General features: G+C 33.0%; 1 protein-coding gene across 1 annotated transcript in view; it reads left to right on the forward strand.

Annotated features, from left to right (window-relative positions):
- Positions 1-17,794, forward strand: part of LOC149806527 (intraflagellar transport protein 74 homolog) — a 99,509-nt gene that overhangs the window by 11,023 nt on the left and 70,692 nt on the right. The window contains exons 4-9 of the mRNA XM_089954196.1: positions 597-651; positions 1,731-1,808; positions 3,670-3,718; positions 8,760-8,858; positions 10,830-10,890; positions 15,749-15,808. Coding sequence (XP_089810322.1) covers positions 597-651; positions 1,731-1,808; positions 3,670-3,718; positions 8,760-8,858; positions 10,830-10,890; positions 15,749-15,808 — 402 coding nt within the window. The remainder of the gene's footprint in view (positions 1-596; positions 652-1,730; positions 1,809-3,669; positions 3,719-8,759; positions 8,859-10,829; positions 10,891-15,748; positions 15,809-17,794) is intronic.

Consider the following 17,794-nt stretch of genomic DNA (forward strand, 5'->3'; position numbering starts at 1 on the left):
CAAATCTCATTCAGTCTCATTCACCTTTTGGCTGCACATGTGCGTAATGGTGTCCTAATCTCATAAGTCTCATTCAGTCATTGGCTGCACATGTGTGTGATGGTGTTCTAATCTCATACAGTCTCATTCAGCCGTTGGCTGCACATGTATGTGATGGTGTCCGGGGCCCCGAGTGGCCGAGTGGTCTAAAGCGCTCACCATTCCGGATCACTGCCATCTCACCTCTGTCTGCGTGTGTTCGAGTCCAAGGCTCAGCTAACATGGGTATGTGGGAAAGCCTGCCAGTAGCTTCTCGTGGGTCGGTGGTTCTTCCCTGGATTTTCCAGGGTTCTTCCTCCACCAGTTATACTGGCCGCCATGTATAGCCTATCTTGTGCTGAAAAATAGCATTAAACACTAGAACAACAACAACAATGTGATGGTGTCCTGATCTCACACAGTCTCATTCAACCATTGGCTTCACATGTGTGTGATGGTGTCTTAGTCTCATACAGAGTGTTACTATTTATGACATGTCCAAATAAAGTATCTTTTGTGCACAATTCATTTATTGTATGATGAGATGAAATGGAGTCATTCTAGGATTTGTCTTACAGAACCCAGGAACTGCAAGACCTGGTACAAGGGGTGGACAAGCAGCTGGAGGAATGGGTAGGTAGTAATAATGTCACCCAGAAATAGGCCATTGTAAATTGAGTATGCCAGTCATCTATTACTATATAACTAGCAATTTACTAGAAAGCCTGTTTCTGAATTATAACTTAAATTTTTTGTAGTTAAATTAAAATTAATTAAATTTACTCTTTTAGGTTTGATTGATTATGTTTAATGAATTTATGAGTAATTTTATTCCTTTCTTTAATGAATCCTGCTAAAGCTGTAGTAGTGAGTAGTGTAATTAGCCGCTTGTCATCATTATAACCTTTTGCCTCAACTTTACTAAAGTATGGCTTTTATTTATAGTGTCATTACTTGTAAGATGCATAACTGTCCATCCAAGGCAAATGTTAATGGGAATTCATTTTTGTTGTTTTGGTTGGCATGAATTGTCATGATTTTCTGAACAAGGAAAAAAATGAATGCCCTTGGATTAAAGTAAAAATATACTTTGGGTTCTTTCTTGTTGAATACTACCAGGTTTAAATGAGAATTGTTTTAATCAAAATAAGATAATCACTATATATCATATAATACTGCATGGATAAAAAAACAGTTCTTTGCATATTTTGCAACACTTTGGTCCCAGACCTGATTCACAGGTCTGGCTCATTCGAGGCAAAGTGGTCATACATACATGATCAAATATCGTTTCACTTAGCATCTGAACTATTTGAAGAAAAAAATTTGTAAAGGTGGTATAACTTGTATTATCCGAATTAAAGACATAAAGATTTTACCATTATGATTTTTAAAACTTAAAGCTGTTGGCCTAAAAACTTGCATTGGGACTGAGTTGCTTGAAACTTTTGTGGTTTCAGGCAAAATGAAGCCTTATGATGGGACTGTATGTTATTTTTCAGATGTAGATCATTTGAGTGGCTGATGCTTATGCTGTCAAAGTTTTTACTGCATTTCATTTTTTATTACTAGTGTCATAGAAGCTTAGCTGGAAGAAACAGTTTGGATTCCAATTCTTCCAGTATTTTACTGTATGTGACAGTAGAGAGTTTGCACTCTTTGCATTTGGGTGTGCATTATACAAAAATAGTATTGCTTTATATTCTTACCAGCCTTGAATGCCCAAGTGACAGTGGTAGACAGGCCCATGACACAGCAGGGATTAGGTGGCATGAAGACAGGTGTTAAAGGTAAGTCATTTAGTCTCATCTGCAAAATATACAATATATATGCTCAAGTTGGATCCAGTATCAAAAAGCATAGATCCAGATCATCCATAGCTTGATGTGCAGGTATATCTGGTAATTTTAAATCCAGATCATCCATAGCTTGATGGTCAGGCATATCTGGTAATTTTAAATCCAGATCATCCATAGCTGGATGTGCAGGCATATCTGGTAATTTCAAATCCAGATCATCCATAGCTGGATGTGCAGGCATATCTAGTAATTTTAAATCCAAATCATCCATAACTTGATGTGCAGACATATCTGGTAATTTTAAATCCAGATCATCCATAGCTTGATGTGCAGGCATATCTGGTAATTTTAAATCCAGATCATCCATAGCTGGATGTGCAGGCATATCTGGTAATTTTAAATCCAGATCATCCATAGCTGGATGTGCAGGCATATCTGGTAATTTCAAATCCAGATCATCCATAACTGGATGTGCAAGCATATCTGGTAATTTCAAATCCAGATCATCCATAGCTTGATGTGCAGGCATATCTGGTAATTTTAAATTCAGATCATCCATAGCTTGATGGTCAGGCATATCTGGTAATTTCAAATCCAGATCATCCATAGCTTGATGTGCAGGCATATCTGGTAATTTTAAATCCAGATCATCCATAACTTGATGTGCAGACATATCTGGTAATTTTAAATCCAGATCATCCATAGCTTGATGTGCAGGCATATCTGGTAATTTTAAATCCAGATCATCCATAACTTGATGTACAGGCATATCTGGTAATTTTAAATCTATATCATCCATAGCTTGATGTCTCAACATAATCATTGTCAAGAAGACAACTAACTGTAAAAGGTCTCAACATATTCATTGTCAAGAAGACAACTAACTGTAAAAGGTCTCAACATAATCATTGTCAGGAAGACAACTAACTGTAAAAGGTGTCAACATATTCATTGTCAAGAAGACAATTAACTGTAAAAGGTCTCAACATATTCATTGTCAAAAAGACAACTAACTGTAAAAGGTGGATGTTTATTATCTTATAGTATGTTACTGTCCTTTTATCATAAAATATCAATTATTAGGTTATAGTTTTTGCATAAATCACCATTTGTTTGTACCCTTGTACCGATTTCAATAACAAAAATTATTAATCTGATAAAAACTGCACAGTACTTAGTCATTTCATTCATTGGTTTATTATTTATAACCTGACTGTAACCAGGGTGGCTCTAATACTGTCATCATCTGCAGGTTTATGCTTAACAGAGTTTCCATACTAACACAGCACCATAATGCATACACTATGGGCAAGTCTATTTTCCTTAGACAACAGAGTTCATCCTATTCAGTAACTGCCAGATATATCCATAAATTACTATACGGTTGAGAGTTATATCCCTTTGCACACATGTAATTAGAAATTACACTGCTTGTAGTTGTCATTATTTTCCTATGCTTGATTCAACATTGTATATATCAGAAGCAGACAGCATAGTATTTTCCTTCTATATACATACATGTGTAGTCATGCATCAAACCCTTCACTGAAAATGGACTTGTCCAGGAACTCTATAGGACTGTTGAGCAGGATCATCTTTCATGCTAATAGCTTCCATTTGGTATGAAATGCACAGACAATAACTGTGTTAGGGCTCCCTGGTCATAATCAGATTTGAAATCATAAATCAATGAATAAACTAAGTTCTGTGCATTTTTTATATCTCATTCTCATTTTTTAAATCTGTATGGGGGGGGGTTTTACAAACAAATGGAGAGGTTTATTGAGACTAATGTAACTTTTAAAGTTATTATTTTACTCTTATATGTATGTTATTTTATTTTCTTCTCCAGGTCCTCAGAGACAAGTGCAAGACAGAACATACTATCTTGGACTCATCAGGTTGTTTATGAATCTGTGTTCCTCACTTTTTATAGAAAAGGGTAGACATTACATTGGGCCTGTTCATACATCCTGCCATATTTCTGTCCTTCCAGACATCAACTCATCCTTTCTTTTCAACTTTTGGGATCAAGACAGTAACTCCCGTAATTATTTTTGGGTTTCAACTAATTATTTTATACAGCTCAGTATTGATGTGGCCTTAGCTGAGTTCAGTTAACATGGTATTGAAATGGCCTTGGCTGAGTTCAGTTAACTCAGTATTGATGTGGCCTTGGCTGAGTTCAGTAATCTCAGTATTGATGTGGCCTTGGCTGAGTTCAGTTAACTCGGTATTGATGTGGCCTTGGCTGAGTTCAGCTAACTCAGTATTGATGTGGCTTTGGCTGAGTTCAGTTAATTCAGTATTGATGTGGCCTTGGCTGAGTTCAGTTAACTTGGTATTGATGTGGCCTTGGCTGAGTTCAGTTAACTCAGTATTGATGTGGCCTTGGCTGAGTTCAGTTAACTCGGTATTGATGTGGCCTTGGCTGAGTTCAGCTAACTCAGTATTGATGTGGCTTTGGCTGAGTTCAGTTAACTCAGTATTGATGTGGCCTTGGCTGAGTTCAGCTAACTCAGTATTGATGTGGTTTTGGCTGAGTTCAGTTAACTCAGTATTGATGTGGCCTTGGTTGAGTTCAGTTGCCAGCATTCTGCACCATCATTTACCAGAGTTATACCTCCAGTTGTTGGATGGTAGTGATTGTACAAGGGTTGGACAAGCAGCAGGAGGAATGGAAATGTAGTAATAATATCTGCCACCCAGAAATGAGTATACCTGTCTGTCATTTATCAATATATAACCAGAAATGAGTAAAGCAGTCTGTCATTTATCAATATATTACCAGCATTCTGCACAATAATTCACATAGTTATTTTTGGATTTCAACCCTGTTTGGTTTGCAGCTAGATATGGATGAGACCTTGGCTGAATTTGATTGTCAGCATTTTGCATCATTGTTTATTGGATTTTTAGAACTCAGTTGTTGGACCCACCCTCCTTTTTCTGAACAATAACTTCCATAATTATGATTGGATTTTACCAAAATTTGGTGTGAAGGTCATTACTGAGGAGATTGTGGTTGCACATTAAATTGTCAGTGTACTGAATCATATTTAAGAGTTATAGCCCCTGATTGCTGGATTCACCCATCTTTTGTTCCAGCCAGTAATGCCTATAATTATTATTGAATTTCAACCGTATTTAGTATGCAGTTAGACATTGATGGGACCTTGGCAGAGTTTGATCATCAGCATTCTCCATCATTGTTAGTAGAGTTATGACCCCTGATTATTAGAACCACCCATTTTTGTTTCTCTGCAATAACTTCTTGTTGTTTGATTTCAACTGAATTTGGTATGCTGCTTGATATTGATGAAGCCTTAGCTTAGTATGTTTGGAAGAGTTATAGGCCTTGATTTTCCAACTCACCCACTTTCTTTCCTGCACAATCAGTCCTTTTATTGTTTGATTTTGACCAAGTTTGGCAAGCTGCCTGATACTGACAAGACCTTGGCTAAGTTCACATTTTGTGTAATCCTACTTTGATGTTATAGCATCTGATTGTTAGACACACCCCCACACACCAGTTTTGTTTTCACACTATACCTACCTTGATTATGATCATTATTTCAACCAAATTTTGTATGCAGCTTGATTTTCGTTTGACCTTATCTGAATTCATGTGTCAATATTTTGCATTAATTAATAGTCAGACCCACCCATTTGCTTTTCTGTACAAGAATCTTGCATTGAAGTTGGGAGGGGATATAGTGTATTACCCACTCAGTCATGTATTTTGTCATTGAAGTTGGGAATGGATATAGTGTATTACCCACTCAGTCATATGTTTTGTAAATGAAGTTGGGAGGGGATATAGTGTATTACACACTCAGTCATGTTTTTTGTCATTGGAGTTGGGAATGGATATAGTGTATTACCCACTCAGTCATGTTTTTTTGTAAATGAAGTTGGGAGGGATATAGTGTATTACCCACTCAGTCATGTGTTTTTTAAATGAAGTTGGGAGGGGATATAGTGTATTACCCACTCAGTCATGTGTTTTTTAAATGAAGTTGGGAGGGGATATAGTGTATTACCCACTCAGTCATGTGTTTTGTCATTGAAGTTGGGAGGGGATATAGTGTATTACCCACTCAGTCATGTGTTTTGTCATTGAATTTGGGAAGGGATACAAGGTTTTACCCATTCAATCATGTTTTTTTGCAGTTTATTTGTTTGTTCATTCATTCATTACCATCTCAGATGTTCACTCCCATTATCTCAGATCCTATTTCACCTACACTTGTGAACGTTAAAGTAAACACCTTGTTATTATTGGATTTTAGCTAGATTGTGTATGCGAAGCCAAGAAAAGTGGGGGACATCAATTCTTGGAATTCACTGTTTTTGTTTGTTCTGATTTCAAAAGAATCACAGGAATTATTTGACTCTGCCAGTGCATGCATGTAAGCAGGTGTGTGGGTGTTTGTGTCTGCATGTATATATGCAGGTGTGTGGGTGTTTCTGTCTGCATGCATGTGAGCAGGTGTGTGGGTGTTTGTGTCATCATACATGGGAGCAGGTGTGTGGATGTTTGTGTCTGCATGCATGTGAGCAGGTGTGTGTGTGTTTGTGTGTGCATGCATGTGAGCAGGTCTGTGGGTGTTTGTGTCATCATACATGTGAGCAGGTGTGTGTGTGTTTGTGTCAGCATACATGTGAGCAGGCATGTGGGTGTTTGTGTCAGCATACATGTGAGCAGGTGTGTGGGTGTTTGTGTCTGCATGCATGTGAGCAGGTGTGTGGGTGTTTGTGTCTGCATGCGTGATCATGATATATCATGCAACCAAATTTTTTAAGTTTGAAACCTTGTCTCTTAGTCACAAAATTCTCATAATACTAAATCTGCTCAGTGTTAGAACTCCAAATTTGAAACCAATACTTATTTTTGTATCTCAGTATCATAGAAAATACTGATACTTATTTTTGTATCTCAGTATCATAGAAAATACCGATACTTATTTTTGTATCTCAGTATCATATTTAATTGGCTCCAGGTATTCATATCAAGATGCATCCATTAAGATCGTTACAGTATATTCAGGACTCTGCTCTCATTTACTTGGACATATAGAAGATCTGATTTGTTTAAATTTGAGCTTACCAAATATACTCACATATAAGTCAAGTCCAAAAGCAAGCAACATAGATCCTCAACTACTATACATAATGTGCCAGCAGATCAGGGTCTGTATTATATGTTCTTTTAATTACTCCTAACAAAATCAGGGACCCGGATCTGCCAGCACATTAAGCAATGTCAGATCCTGGTCTGTACAACTTGCATTTGTACTTGAGATGTGAGTATACATGGTAAGTCTATAGTTTTGCTTAGATACATTCATGATAATGGTGTCAGGGGATTTGTTGGAGAGTAGTCCTAGAATTTTGATCCATAATTTATGGTGGGACAAGCAAGTCAAGAAATGCTGATACATAATGTCCTAGAATTTTGATCCATCCTTTTATTGTGGGACAAGCAAGTCAAGAAATGTTGATACATAATGTCCTAGAATTTTGATCCATCCATTTATGGTGGGACAAGCAGGACAAGAATGGCTGCCAGGAATAAAATAAATTAGAGAGTGTGGTCAAATGGTTGCAGTACTATACTTATTTGATTTCATGTATAACACCCACCTAACAGCATCAACATCAATCTGCTATTGCACAATGTGTCATTAGCACATTATCTTTGTTATTTAATCTATGAATGAGTCTGAATACACAACATATTTGAAATAAATGTTTTCAAAAATGAAATGGGGCATCAGTAAATTTATTGGATTCATGTGGTACTGATTTTCAAAGATTTCATGCACGCAAGCAATTCAGTAAATTAGTACCCATAATTAAATGTCTTTGTGAAAAGTGACCTTTGTGGTATGCATGCAGATATTGAAGTACCAGTAAAAATGGAATTTTCTAAAATCCATGAAAAGGAATCCCCCCACCTTTACCAATATTATTGAAAAAGAAAAAAGCAAATTAATTCAGAACCTTTTTTCTCACATTGTATTGTCCAATATAATGTAAGTATTGTCCAATATTATGTAAGTATTGTCCAGTATGATGTAAATATTGCCCAATATGATGTAAGTATTGTCCAATATGATGTAAGTATTGTCCAGTATGATGTAAATATTGTCCAATATGATGTAAATATTGTCCAATATCATGTAAGTAATGTCCAATATGATGTAAATATTGCCAAATATGATGTAAGTATTGTCCAATATGATGTAAATATTGTCCAATATGATGTAAGTATTGTCCAGTATAATGCAAGTATTGTCCAATATAATGCAAGTATTGTCCAATATGATGTAAGTATTGTCCAATATGATGTAAATAGTGCCCAATATGATATAAGTATTGTCCAATATATGTAATTATTGTCCAGTATGATGTAAATATTGTCCAATATGATGTAAATATTGTCCAGTATCATGTAAGTAATGTCCAATATGATGTAAATATTGCCCAATATGATGTAAGTATTGTCCAATATAATGTAAGTAATGTCCAATATAATACAAGTATTGTCCAATATGATGTAAGTATTGTCCAATATGATGTAAGTATTGTCCAGTATGATGTAAATATTGTCCAATATGATGTAAATATTGTCCAATATCATGTAAGTAATGTCCAATATGATGTAAATATTGCCCAATATGATGTAAGTATTGTCCAATATAATGTAAGTATTGTCCAATATAATGCAAGTATTGTCCAATATGATGTAAGTATTGTCCAATATGATGTAAGTATTGTTCAATATGATGCAAGTATTGTCCAATATGATGTAAGAATAGCCTAGATGAGGTTAAAAACCCAAGAATCAAACACCTTAGAATCTTTTATAATATTCAACACATCTGTTTTTTATTCTAAATGTTAATTTTTAATGTAAATGTTTTAATTGTTTTTCAGAGGTAAGATAAATGACCTAAATGCTGAGATAACCCGATTGAACAAAGACATTGAAAATACTACAGATGAGAATTCAAGCTTCTTGACTTATGAGAAGAGGTATTTGCTTTTATTCAAAGCCTTGAAAGTACTCTGCAGCATCTATTATATAGTATTCCCATGAATAGACTGAGATAATTGCTTTTATTCAAAGCCTTGAAAGTACTCTGCAGCATCTATTGTATAGTATTCCCATGAATAGACTGAGATAATTGCTTTTATTCAAAGCCTTGAGAGTACTCTGCAGCATCTATTATATAGTATTCCCATGAATAGACTGAGATAATTGCTTTTATTCAAAGCCTTGAAAGTGCTCTGCAGCATCTATTGTATAGTATTCCCATGAATAGACTGAGATAATTGCTTTTATTCAAAGCCTTGAAAGTACTCTGCAGCATCTATTATATAGTATTCCCATGAATAGACTGAGATAATTGCTTTTATTCAAAGCCTTGAAAGTACTCTGCAGCATCTATTATATAGTATTCCCATGAATAGACTGAGATAACTGCTTTTATTTAAAGACTTGACATTACTCTGAAGCATCATTTATATAGTATTCCATTGACTAGACTGAGGTAATTACATTTATTCAAAGCCATAAAATTACTCAGCAGCATCTATGATATAGTATTCCACTGAATTTATTGAGATCATGGGAACATCAGTATTTCACTGAAAAAAATTAAATGGTTTCTCAACATGGTTCAAGAATGAAACATTATATTAATAGGATTGTCCATATGCTAGCATCATGTTAATTATTTACTTAGTATAGTCAGAATGTCTTCAGCCAGCCTCCATATAATTGACTTTTTTTAGATTAATATTATTAATATATCAAATGTGTTTAATTGTTAACAGTTGGGTCAATTCAGGGTATTATGGTAAACTTTCATTAGGTTTGGTATCAAAGTTTTCACAAAATTTCACTTCTCACATGTATATTGTCTTCATGATGTTAAATCTTCATGGCAAAAACTGCAAAAAATGGGGACCTTTTCATCTCTTATGATCAGAATAAAATTATCAGTTTAGCTGATTGTTTGATTTTGTTTTTCAGTCAGAATTATTCCACTCTTATTAAATCCAGCTTGTGAACTTGCAAAAATTCATTAAAAAAAGAGCTAACACCCATATGGATGTAATTATCACAATTAGCATTTCTCTAGACATAAGTTTTTAAAAAATCTGACTGGCAAGCTTTCTTAATTTCATCTAAAACAATTGATGCACATTTTTGCTTTTTATTTATATTTGACTTACCTAAATCCTTTATGTATATTTGACTTACCTAAATCCTTTATGTATATTTGACTTACCTAAATCTTTTATGTATATTTGACTTACCCAAATCTTTTACGTATATTTGACTTACCTAAATCCTTTATGTATATTTGACTTACCTAAATCTTTTATGTATATTTGACTTACCTAAATCCTTTATGTATATTTGACTTACCTAAATCCTTTATGTATATTTGACTTACCTAAATCCTTTATGTATATTTGACATGTTCTTTGTCTGGGATGAAGATTTGGCTACCCATTGACGGATGGATTAAAGATTGTTATCCATTTTGTATTTTCTGTATGCATCTCATTTACTCTAACTCAGTAAATGTTTACAATTTTCTTTATGAAACATAATAAATAAAGTATTGGCTGAAAAATGTTTTGTTTTGGTACCTTTAGCTTTGTTGCATCTAGAGCGAATTCAACATTGACAAAGTTACTTAGGAATGCATTATATGTGTGAAAATCGAGGGTTTAGTACCTGGTATATTGATGACAGTTAAACACAGAATTGAAGGTTTAAAATCCAGGTGAGAACCCTAATATTTCTTATTTTATTTCATGTTTTATTGGGGGGGGGGGGCACATAGAAGATAGAAAAGGCATTAAACATTTTCTGAAACTTGGGGATAAAGATGTTAGCTTATGTCTCATTGGCATGCAAGTAAATGGGTTTTTTTGAGGAAAACACATAACTATGCATTGACTCAAAGTATTTTCTTTTTGATTTAATAGGGCAGAATCTCTTGCTTCAGAAATTAAAGATCTACAAGGGGAACTCGGTGATTACAACACTGTAAGTGATGTTTTCATTAACACTAAGTGATGTTTTTATTTTCACTCTGGGATCTTGACCTGGCAGTCTGTTTACTGTGTTTGCTCATGTATAATGTACACACAGTTAGACCATGAAAAATGTACACACAGTTAGACTATGTATAATGCACACACAATTTGACCATGTCTAATGTACACATGGTTAGACCAGGCCCAGTAATCATGAAAATACCAAGTAAAATTGAACTAAGGCTCAACATTCCAAATTTTAGAAACATACTTAGAATTTATAAAGGTATCACTACACTAATTGAGCCAATCAGTTTCTTATTGAATCCTGTTGTAGCTTCTAAGAAAATCATTCATATTGTTTCTCTAATTTCTACAGAAGATTTGCTAAGCGTTGTAGCTTCTAAGAAAATCATTCATATTGTTTCTCTAATTTCTACAGAAGATTCGCTAAGTGTTGTAGCTTCCTAGAAAATCATTCATATTGTTTGTCTAATTTCTACAGAAGATTTGCTAAGCATTGTAGCTTCTAAGAAAATCATTCATATTGTTTCTCTAATTTCTACAGAAGATTTGCTAAGTGTTGTAGCTTCTAAGAAAATCATTCATATTGTTCTCTAATTTCTACAGAAGATTTGCTAAACGTTGTAGCTTCTAAGAAAATCATTCATATTGTTCTCTAATTTCTACAGAAGATTTGCTAAGCATTGTAGCTTCTAAGAAAATCATTCATATTGTTCTCTAATTTCTACAGAAGATTTGCTAAGCCATGAAGAATATTGCTGCATTCAAAAGAAAAAAGCATTAAAGCCTAAACAGAAAATAAAATGTTTATTGAGCTCAGGCTTTTGTTTCAGATGACAGGATAAACAAGCATGGTTTGGCTGGTTCTGAAAATGTCACTTGCATAAATAAATTCCAGTTATTTCTTTTAGATTTGAGAACTATAAGCAAGAGATAATTTTTATGCACAGAATGTTTTGTGACTGTGGAATCAGCCTGACCCTGTACTCACAGACCAGTGCAAAATTTGAACTTGGGTCAAAGCACCAGATTGAAAAATCATATGTAGAATATCTGAATGTCATTGAAATTTGGTGAATATATCTATTCAACTATGCCAACATTTTATTAGCTATATATCTATTCAACTATGCCAACATTTTATTAGCTATATATCTATTCAACTATGTCAACATTTCATTAGCTTTCTATCTATTCAGCTATGCCAACATTATTATTAGCTATATATCTATTCAACTATGCCAACATTTTATTAGCTATATATCTATTCAACTGTGCCAACATTTTATTAGCTATATATCTATTCAACTGTGCCAACATTTTATTAGCTATCTATCTATTCAACTATGCCAACATTTTATTAGCTATGTATCTATTCAACTATGCCAACATTATTATTAGCTATATATCTATTCAACTATGCCAACATTATTATTAGCTTTATATCTATTCAACTATGCCAACATTTGTTTAGCTATATATCTATTCAACTATGCCAACATTGTTTTAGCTATATATCTATTCAACTATGCCAACATTTTATTAGCTCTATACACTCTTCACTGTTAACCAATCACAGATGGCATTACAAAAGTAAAGCTCATTTTGTTTTGCTGATAAAATCTCATGCTCAAACTCAAAACTCAAAAGTTTTATGATTTCCAGGAGTGACCCTGCAGTCACAGAACAGTCAGTGTGCAAGAATTTAAAAATTCTGTGAGATTCCACTTGCTGCAAATGAAGCAGTAAGAATGATATTCAGATATCACTATCTGAGGAAACATTTTGAGTCTGAGACTGAGTTTTGTTCTTCAGCTAATTAAATGTGATGTTACAAATGTAAAGTTCTTTGTGATCAGCGGACACAAAATGTCAAGCTCAATCTCAGTCTCAGAAATGTTGTGGTTTCCAAGCCTGGATTAGAATTCATATAACTTTGGCTTGAGTTTGAGCTTGAGATTTTGTTTCAACCAATCATAAATGATGTTACTTCTGAATGTTTGTTTCTAATTGGCTAATGGTGGAAACTCAGTTTCAGAATCAAGCTCAGAGTTTTATGATCTCATGGCATATGCCATCGCCTAATGTGCCAGTATGTGGCACTTAATATTATTACTGTTCATTATTCATATGACGTCAGTTAGCAGTATATACCCTCATCAGCTGGTGTATTGTACAACAGCAGATTAGATCAACACAGTATGCAGTATGATGCATTTTATACATGAGATAATATGGTACTAAGTAAGCAGTGATAAACATGATATAATATGGTAGTAAGTAAACAGTGATAAAATATGCTAGTAGGTAAGCAATGACAAAACATGAGATAATATGGTAATAAGTAAACAATGATAAAATATGCTTGTAAGTAAGCAGTGACAAAACATGAGATAATATGGTAATAAGTGAGCAATAATAAACATGTAATAATATGGTACTAAGTAAGCAATAATAAACATGAGATAATATAGTAGTAAGCAATGATAAACATGAGATAATATAGTAGTAAGCAATGTTAAACATGAGATAATATAGTAGTAAGCAATGATAAACATGAGATAATATAGTAGTAAGCAATGATAAACATGAGATAATATAATAGTAAGCAATGATAAACATGAGATAATATAGTAGTAAGCAATGATAAACATGAGATAATATAGTAATAAGCAATGATAAACATGAGATAATATAGTAGTAAGCAATGTTAAACATGAGATAATATGGTAGTCAGTAAACAATGATAAATCTTGCAGAGCTTTAGGTTTTTTTATTATCATATGAGCATGTTCCAACAAACATACAAAACATAGATGGCTGTATTGTACAAGAAACAAAAAAGGAAAACATTTAGATGGCTGTATTGTACAAGAATGTTTTCCATGGCTCATAATTATAATGCAGTTGTTGACTTTTCATCTGTTTCTTTTTATGCTGACTTTCATGCCTTTTAGAGCATTTGGTATCATGAAACAGTGATAGGTGTTGTGAGTAAATAAAATCAACAGCTGGTGGATATCCTATCATTTATTAAATTGTTCTATTATGTTTACAGCTGGTGGATATCCTATCATTTATTAAATTGTTCTATTTTGTTTACAGCTGGTGGATATCCTATCATTTATTAAATTGTTCTATTATGTTTACAGCTTGTGGATATCCTATCATTTATTAAATTGTTCTATTATGTTTACAGCTTGTGGATATCCTATCATGTATTAAATTATTCTATTATGTTTACAGCTGGTGGATATCCTATCATTTATTAAATTGTTCTATTATGTTTACAGCTGGTGGATATCCTATCATTTATTAAATTATTCTATTATCTTTACAGCTGGTTGATATCCTATCATGTATTAAATTATTCTATTATGTTTACAGCTTGTGGATATCCTATCATTTATTAAATTGTTCTGTTATGTTTACAGCTTGTGGATATCCTATCATTTATTAAATTATTCTGCTATGTTTACAGCTGGTGGATATCCTATCATTTATTAAATTATGCTATTATGTTTACAGCTGGTGGATATCCTATCATTTATTAAATTATTTTATTATGTTTACAGCTTGTGGATATCCTATCATTTATTAAATTGTTTTATTATGTTTACAGCTGGTTGAAATCCTATCATTTATTAAATTATTCTATTATGTTTACAGCTGGTTGATATCCTATCATTTATTAAATTGTTGTATTATGTTTACAGCTGGTGGAAATCCTATCATTTATTAAATTATTCTATTATGTTTACAGCTTGTGGATATCCTATCATTTATTAAATTGTTCTATTATGTTTACAGCTGGTGGATATCCTATCATTTATTAAATTATGCTATTATGTTTACAGCTGGTGGATATCGTATCATTTATTAAATTATTCTATTATGTTTACAGCTTGTGGATATCCATTCATTTATTAAATTGTTCTATTATGTTTACAGCTTGTGGATATCCTATCATTTATTAAATTATGCTATTATGTTTACAGCTGGTGGATATCGTATCATTTATTAAATTGTTCTATTATGTTTACAGCAGGTGGATATCGTATCATTTATTAAATTATTCTATTATGTTTACAGCTTGTGGATATCCTATCATTTATTAAATTATTCTATTATGTTTACAGCAGGTGGATATCCTATCATTTATTAAATTATGCTATTATGTTTACAGCTGGTGGATATTGTATCATTTATTAAATTATTCTGTTATGTTTACAGCTTGTGGATATCCAATCATTTATTAAATTGTTCTATTATGTTTACAGCAGGTGGATATCCTATCATTTATTAAATTATTCTATTATGTTTACAGCTTGTGGATATCCTATCATTTATTAAATTATTCTATTATGTTTACAGCTTGTGGATATCCTATCATTTATTAAATTGTTCTATTATGTTTACAGCTGGTGGATATCCTATCATTTATTAAATTGTTCTATTATCTTTACAGCTGGTTGATATCCTATCATGTATTAAATTATGCTATTATGTTTACAGCTTGTGGATATCCTATCATTTATTAAATTATTCTATTATGTTTACAGCAGGTGGATATCCTATCATTTATTAAATTATGCTATTATGTTTACAGCTTGTGGATATCCAATCATTTATTAAATTGTTCTATTATGTTTACAGCTGGTGGATATCCTATCATTTATTAAATTATGCTATTATGTTTACAGCTGGTGGATATCCTATCATTTATTAAATTGTTCTATTATGTTTACAGCTGGTGGATATCCTATCATTTATTAAATTGTTCTATTATCTTTACAGCTGGTTGATATCCTATCATTTATTAAATTATTCTATTATGTTTACAGCTGGTGGATAAACTAACTACAGATGAGGATATCCAAGATGTTGAATTTGATCTCAAGGATGTAAGTAAATTTATATAATAGTCATTACTGTTACCTTGAATACTTTCAGTGTCAAAATATTTCCCAGCCAGACAGAAAATTGAACTTGAACAAACATAGGCTCTGGCAAACAGGTTGCATTGCCCATAATTTTCCATTATTTTGGGTCCCAAACATATTATCTTGCCTAAATGGACATGGTGAGACATAGGTATCACTGTGAGACAATAGGTATCAGTGTGATATATAGGTATCACTGTGTTGATGGCATTAGTAATTGTTTTGTGTTTGCAAGTCAGATATAGGCAGGGTACATTAATTCAATTAAGCAGGTGAGACACCAGTTTTCTGGAACACTATAACATAGTACCTGTCATAAATTGTACTGAGAATTGTAAAGGTGAAATTATTTCCTGCTTTGCTACAAAATAACTGTAATGACAATGACATTATTAATAATCATGAAGTCCTATTCTTGCCAAATGTCAGTAATCATATATTTTCATAGATATGTGGATGAAAATAAAGCTTTTTTTTGTTAGTGACTAGCTTTGATGATGGCTTTAAAGATGGATGTTCTCCATTGCCAATTGTTATACTGTGCCAATGAAAGTTGCAGGGTATTATGGCTTACCATGCTCTGCCCTGGTTTGCTATGTGGGTGGGCATCTATTTAGATTTCTAGATGATAAATTAAATTCTGGTGAGATTTCAGTGCATTTTGGTACACATTTTCCCATGGCCCAATGAAGAACACTATTGATTTGGGGTCACTGTTGGTAAAAACAAAGACAGCCAATGCATTTTGTTTCTGGATGAGAACTTAAGTTCCAAAAAAAAAGATTTCAATGAAATTTAGTTCATTTGCTACTCTTAGCCCCCAAAAGAACCCTATTAATTTTGGGGTCAGTAGCTCCTTTGTCAAAAGTCACTGATGCAAAAAAATGTTATCTTTCTCATTCATTTCATTTCTGGATGAAAACTTAAGTTTTAGATAAAAGTAAATTGTGAAATGTAGTACATTTGCTCATTTTAGGCCCAGAAATAACTCAGTTTATTGATTCTTGGGGATGGAGCATGTTCTTTTAGCAAAATATATTTACACAGTGCTCCTATCACTAATCATGACATTTCCACTTTTGCACAATGGCAAACTTTCACTGACTAATATGATCAGCCTGGCAAAAATATTCTTTTTGTTTTGTTGATATATTTGTCTGTTTTGATTTCCCTTCCACTCCTGACTGCTGGAATTGGATCAATTTTTTATACCAATACCAGTAAGATTTATTTTTCAAAAGTTCATCAAGGCTGTCAACAGAGCATCAAATTCTTTTGATCCAGTTCAAGCATTTTTACCTGTGTTACAGTTTGCATCTGTATTTTTGTTTAATCTTTGACATTGTGAGTAGTGCTTTTTCAAACAGCAAAACTATAATTATTTTGTATTGTCTCATCTAATGCTGTATACATACTTATCAATTTTTTTTTATATAAAACAACAGTTTTTGAATAGCAAACAAAGATCTTTAATGGGAGGCTGAACTTTGAAATTTGCCACACTTTTGTTTTTCACTAAAGGATCAAGTTGCCCTTCTCTACCCCTGTTTAACCAGCTAGATGTCAGCATTATAGCCATCGGGTAGTTGGACTGCATCAAGTTTAGTCGGCAACACCTCTGTGGATTGACTAACAAAGAAGCAGTGTGTAAAACTAGAATTAGTCACTCTTGATTCCAATTTAGTCTATAAAACCTTTATTGATTGTCTGACAAGTAAACATTGTGTAAACTAGAATTAGTTACTTTTGATTCTAGCTTAATTTATAACACCTTTATTGATTGTCTGACAAATAAACATTGCGTAAACTGGACATAGTAACCTTTTGAATTCAACTTTGTTAAGGTATTTAATGAATAAATGATTGAAAGTTAGTTTTATATATTGCTATTTAACATATTCTGTGAATATGATGTCCATTTGCTTAGTATGTGCTGGTCCAAAACTG

Source organism: Sinohyriopsis cumingii, chromosome 1 (genome assembly GCF_028554795.1).
Source record: "Sinohyriopsis cumingii isolate HCF-2022 chromosome 1, ASM2855479v2, whole genome shotgun sequence".
NCBI classification, from domain to species: Eukaryota; Metazoa; Mollusca; class Bivalvia; order Unionida; family Unionidae; genus Sinohyriopsis; species Sinohyriopsis cumingii.